Here is a 6,000-nt window from a genome sequence, read left to right on the forward strand (position 1 = left end):
ACTTTATATATCTGAATGTGATTTTACTCTTACACTTGATTGATAGTATGACTGGGTATAAAAGTCTCATTTGCAAATAAACTCTACTTATAATTTTGAAGGCATCATTTCATTGAGTTCTAGCACCATTATTGCTGTTGAGAGGTGTTGATACTATTCCTTTTTACTGATCCTTTGTATTTTGTATATTGTTTTAATTTTTGGAAATTTTTAGAATCTTTGTCCATAATTTTCTGAAATTTTACAATGATGCTCCTTGGCATGGGTATTTTTCATATTCATCTACTATATACCTAATGGGCTTTCAATTTAAAATTTCATGTTCAAGAAAGTTTCCTTCTGTTCTGAAAAGTTTTTCTTGTATTATTTATTTGATGACTCCTTCCCTGCTATTTTATATGACCTATTTTTCTATAATACCTTTTCTTGGAATATCGAATGTCTTGGGCTGATCCTCTAATTTTCTCACCATTTTTTCTTCCCACTTTTCTTCTCTTTCTCAGAGATTGCCTCCTTTATCTTCAAGCCTTCCTCTTATATTTTTATTCCAACTTTCTTATTTGTTTTAATGTTTAAATGTTTTCAGATTGTTCCTTTTTTTACATTATTTTGTCCTTATTTCACAGCTGCAAAATCTTCCCTTATCTCTCTGAGGATATTAACTACAATTGTTTTGAAGAACCATCCCTCTTTTTTATGAGTTTATTTTTCTTTTTGTCGTTTGTTTGCTCTCATGTTGGAAAATTTCCTTAGATGTCTGATGAACCTTAGCTATCTATTCATACTGAAGAGAGATACACTAAAAAATTGATAGGAAATTTTTGTACATGAGTGAGGGTTGTTGATTAGTGTACTTTCTGGTATGGTGATAGGATAACAAGCTGGATTTTTATTATAGGACTTCCAAATGTCACTGTCTTGAGGCATTTCTCGTATGTCTTTCCATTTTTCCAGAGAAGTTAGTAGTCTCCTGCCTACAATATGTAACTGGAACAAGAGGAGAAAACAAAGGTGAGCCTCAGCCTCTGCCCTCTCTTCCCCGTCCCAGACTTGATCCTCTTGATGTCTTCAGAGGATAGACCTCCCGTCTGCTGCCAGAAAGGGCAAGGTAAAAGGAAGCAGTAATGAGATAGTTGCTTGTATGCTAGGATAGGAGATAAATCCTAGTGGATGATAAGAGGCCAAGCATTCTAAATATAAAATACAAACTTTCAACCAATCCATTTCTTTTCAACCCTTCACTGTCTGTAGTACCTTATGCCTCCAAGTACTAGACTTTTTCAGAGTGCAATAGGTGTCAAACAGACTTACTTATTGTTAGCTTCTACCTCTTCAGAAACCCAGGTGCTAGCTTTCCCTCTCTGCTAAGTCACTTCCATCCTGTTCAACCAGTTTCCCATTTTCCAAAATGATGAAATATCTCTACTACTGTTGTTCTCTCTCCTGGTTTCTTGATCCTTAATAGATTTATACCTTTTCAATGCCCTTTATTTTCAATTCAGTGGCATTTTGAGGCTGATTTGCCATGTTTAACCAATTTTTGATACTTTATGGAATTGAGAACATGCCCCAGTTGCTTCTCTTAAAAGCTGTTTTTTTCCCATAAATTTTTAGGGTAGTGTGATTCTTCAGATTACGTATTTAAAATTGCTACATTTTATATAAAGAAATGACATTATTTATCAACTGTTATAGTCGCATATTATTGGAATTGGTTTTCAGAAACAGTTAGTGGCCTGGCCGGGTACTTCCACATCTTCTTACCCAGTCTCTCTGAGGGTAAACATCAGCATTCATAAGGCAGCTGACTAAATGTAGGAATTTTCAATACTGTGGATTTGGATATCTCCATATAGCCATCTCCCCCCCATGGAAATTGACCCCATAAAATTGGCCTCATCATTAGCACCCTACCCCAGCCAACTAAGATTACTGGTCCCAAAACACAAATATTATATTGCATTTCCTTAGGGATGATCTAAGAATTTGAACCAAACATTTAAACCTGATGCAGTATCTTGGCTAAAGCAATTCATCAAGTATGTTTCATTTTTCCTATGCATGACTCAGAATTACGTTTTGATTTTTTCTTCCAGAATCAAAGAATCCATTTCCTTACAACTGAGCTCATTTCTAGATTTAATTTATATCATGTTGGAATTAATTGGCTTTGTAAACCTAGCATAAATACAACCAGCACGTTGAACATACTCCCAGAAAATACCCCCATATGCTAAGTAAGAAAACGCAACAGGTTTCTAAATATGCTTACCAAAAACCTTCTTACTAGTGAAGAGATACTGCAGTATGCCTTAAGGGATCCGCTAATGGTATCCAGGCCTTTGCCTTAGGAACATGAGCTGAATGTTGGCCTGGTCTATAATTGGACTCTTATGACCATCTGGCAGCTTCCGTGACATATTAGTGGCCTTGGCCCAGTTTCTAATTGGCATGTACCAGCATCAAATTGGCATGTATCTATGGCCACAAAACAGCTTAACTTTCTAAATAAGAGAGGTCATAATGTCTTGTCTTTTCTTCAGCTATGATGCAATTGCTCTTTGCAGATTTTTTTGTTTTAACTGAAAGGAAGCTAAAATTTCAAGATTCCCATGTTACTTTAATCCTAAACCTTTTGAATCTACTTCTCCACTAACTGAAAGAAAGTCTAAAAACTGCTGGTGTTTGGCCCCATGTGTCAAAGAAATTGTTATGTAGCATTGTATCTTTCTCTCTGATTTCAGGCCATAGACGTTCTTAATCTGCAGGCTGTCTACAAGCTTTCATAGAAAGATTCATCTGTAATCATTTTAAACAGAGCCAGTGGAGATAAATTGCTTTAGTTAGTAGCTTACCAGCTTAAACTGAGGACTCTCTAGTTGGAATGGAAACTTAATCAAGGGAAAACTCAAAATAAGTTTTCACTTACATTTTATATCTTACTTGGCAACTTGTTTGAAAATGTTGCATAAAAGGTCCAGCACAGGAAACATTTTATACTCCTGCTTATGATTAATAAATATGGAATCTGGGGCATTCTATTTTATAAATCAAGGTCTTAGTCCAAATTTCCTGTTTTTCTACATTAAAAAAAAAACACTCAGGGTAAAAATAGCACTAAACTGTATAGGGTACTCGGGGGTCAAGGCAACAGGCAAAACAGATTACTCTGGATGCCGTGGTGCCCAAGACTGTTATCAGACCATTAGCAGAGACATTGACTTTGCAGTCACTAATAGAAAAGGCATTTGGTGCAGCTGATTTTATAAAAACAGAAGTAAATATATCCTACTTTGGATTTTCTATCCTTATTGAAAAGAGGAAAGGAATGGATAATACAAAATAATAAACCAGTGACTTGGAAATACAGGCTCACACACAGCGAGTTCATGGAAAACCCTAGTCACTCTAGTCAAAGACTGTCTTACCACATCTTATTTTAATCGTATCTATTTCTGCCTGTATTTTATAAACCCAGCCACTGTCTTCAATCTTTAGTACCCTGCACCACCACACCAAATGTACATATACACTCACTGATGTGTTTGATCTTTGTTCAAAGGTTTTCCAGTCTTAAGTCATCTGCACTTTCTGACTTTCTCAGAAATGCTCTCAGCCCAGCCCCTGCATAATAACCTAAAGTGGGTCTTCCAGCATCTCTCTTCCTGTAGAGTATTACCAAGATACTCTGAAGAATACATGCATGGCAGAAAAGTACTTTGGAATTCATACCATTAATTGACACTTCATCATGCAAACATGAAAGTTTTCTCATTTGTATTTTTTATAGCCTAAAGAGTGTTTCTTGATACAACCAAAGGAAACAAAAGAGGATTCCACCAAGACCAGGAAAAGGAGAAAGGTAATATTAATAATTTCTTACAGTGGTCTGACCCCATGTGGTTTCCATCACATTTGTATATATCATACTTTGATGAGGCAACTATTGTAATCCCCACGTTAGAGATGCAGAAATTGTAAGATTCAGTGAGGTTTGATGACTTTCCTAAGGTCACTAGTAATAAGTGTTTCTGTTGGAGCTAGAAATAAATTCTTCTGACTCCTATGTCAGTCTTGTGGAGCGCCAAACATCTTTGTTGCCCGCCCTGTGTTTTTACTGTGGTTAGATGTCAGACATGGGTTTCTAATTCTAGAAGGAGCCCAGAGCTATCTTCCTTCTTGGCCTCTCTGCCTCTATCCAAGAAAAGAAGTATATAAACCAACCTTCTTTTCTTACTCATTTCAGTTTTTAAGACATTATACCATAGAGTATTAATAAAAAGAAAAGAATAAACAGATGAAGGTAGTAGAAGGCATTTCTGACTCTAATTTGGAACCATAATTTAGGGCAAAAATCTCCCCTTGCACAGGGATGACTGTGTTGCTCCTATGCAAACTTTTTCACTGCTCAGCCTTGAAGAAAGTATGGTTAGCTTTGACCTTCCATCACAGTTGTGCAAACAGCAGTGTAATTCTCTCCCTGCCAAGAAGGGTCTGCTGCTGAAGTCAGCAGAGGAAATATGATTGGGATTAGAGGAAAGAAGATGGACTCAAACCAATTACTTAACAGCAAGCTTTTAGAAAATTGAGAGTGTGTGTGCAAATGTTTTTTCTTGCAAATGGCCAAATAGGAAGATGGGAGATGCCAAATTGGCTGAGGTTTGGCAAGTCCTTAAAGAAGTAACTTTAACTTCTCTTTGATAGTTTGTACACTAATGGCCTTCAGGAGTGTTAAGTTCTTGGTGGCTCAAGGTCAGAACTCTGGCTAGACAGTTTAGCCTTGACTGAGGTCATGCTAATATGTGCCCACTGATGACATATTTTTAAAAGTTAATTCCTTTGACAGAACCTGGACCATTCTTGGCAGTGGTATAGAAATGAGGATATTGTGGAGGGAGGGAAAAAAGCCGGAGTTGGGGTAGGGAATGGCTCTTTCCTGGATCTTTGGTGGAACATTAGAAGGAAATAAGCAGGGAAGTTTATGAGAAGTAAATGAATGATTGTGTATTCCCAGTACATTGGAGGCATTCAACAAATGCTACACAAATGAGTCGAAATCAAAACAGATATTAGAAAGTATTTCCTGTAGTTTCTCTTCTCCTTTCTAAAGGGCCACTTTAAGACTGTCGGTCTGGAAGACTTGAGAATCAAAGGTGTAAAGTCCCCCTTTCAGTCAGTTCCTGTGCTCAGATTACTTCTGCAGGTTTTACACTAATGTCAGAAATCCAAACTGAGGCTCACCACCTCAGAAACCAGGGTAAGCAAGAAATCCTCAAAATTCCACTCTTCCAGGAATACAAATCATTTAGGACTAAAAGAGAACTTTCCATAACAACAAGATTTCTTGACTTTTAACAGAAAATAATACCCTAGTATAGAGACTACTACAAAAATGTCAGGTCTCCTGGAAGTCATAGACCAAGAGTTACAAGAAGCCTTTTAGATCATCTGTTCATTTTTTAAAAGCAACAGTTATGTCCAAGAAGTATTCAATGAGTTTTCTCAAGTGTATTTATTAGAACTCAAATTCACACTTGGCTATCATCAAAAGCTATGTGCAGTTTAAATGCCAGAGGAATCAACCTGTTATTCTAAGCCAAATGCCATTTTAAACTTTTCTTTATTTTTCTTCTTTCTCATATCTTAGAAGAAAATTACTGATGTTCTTGCAAAATCGGAGCCCAAACCAGGCACACCTGCAGACCTACAGCAGCTGATGAAGGACTATTATAGCAGCAGTCGTTCAGTGATCGAATTAGAAGAACTGAACCTGCCAGGTACAGCCAGGCTTCAATTTTCCTGACGATGAAGAGCTGAACAGGCTCATCTTTCTTCTAGTATATGCCATGGTTGGGTATTTCCATCAGTAAATTAATATATTTTCTATGTGCTAATACTCCTTTTCTCAACCTAATAGTTTTAATGATTTGTTTATTAGGATGCTAAGCAGTGTTTATTGAATCTAATAATAAGATTTGAGATTGTATTTCCTTTTTTATT

The 6,000-nt window shown here is 36.6% G+C and overlaps 1 protein-coding gene across 1 annotated transcript in view; it reads left to right on the forward strand.

Moving 5' to 3' along the window:
- The window catches only part of CMSS1 (cms1 ribosomal small subunit homolog (yeast)), a 358,453-nt gene that overhangs the window by 336,092 nt on the left and 16,361 nt on the right, over positions 1–6,000 (forward strand). The window contains exons 3-4 of the mRNA XM_012652856.1: positions 3,791–3,862; positions 5,648–5,777. Of these exons, the coding sequence (XP_012508310.1) occupies positions 3,791–3,862; positions 5,648–5,777 (202 nt within the window). The remainder of the gene's footprint in view (positions 1–3,790; positions 3,863–5,647; positions 5,778–6,000) is intronic.

The sequence above is a fragment of the Propithecus coquereli genome, unplaced genomic scaffold (assembly GCF_000956105.1).
Source record: "Propithecus coquereli isolate 6110/MARCELLA unplaced genomic scaffold, Pcoq_1.0 Scaffold40, whole genome shotgun sequence".
In the NCBI taxonomy this organism is placed as follows: Eukaryota; Metazoa; Chordata; class Mammalia; order Primates; family Indriidae; genus Propithecus; species Propithecus coquereli.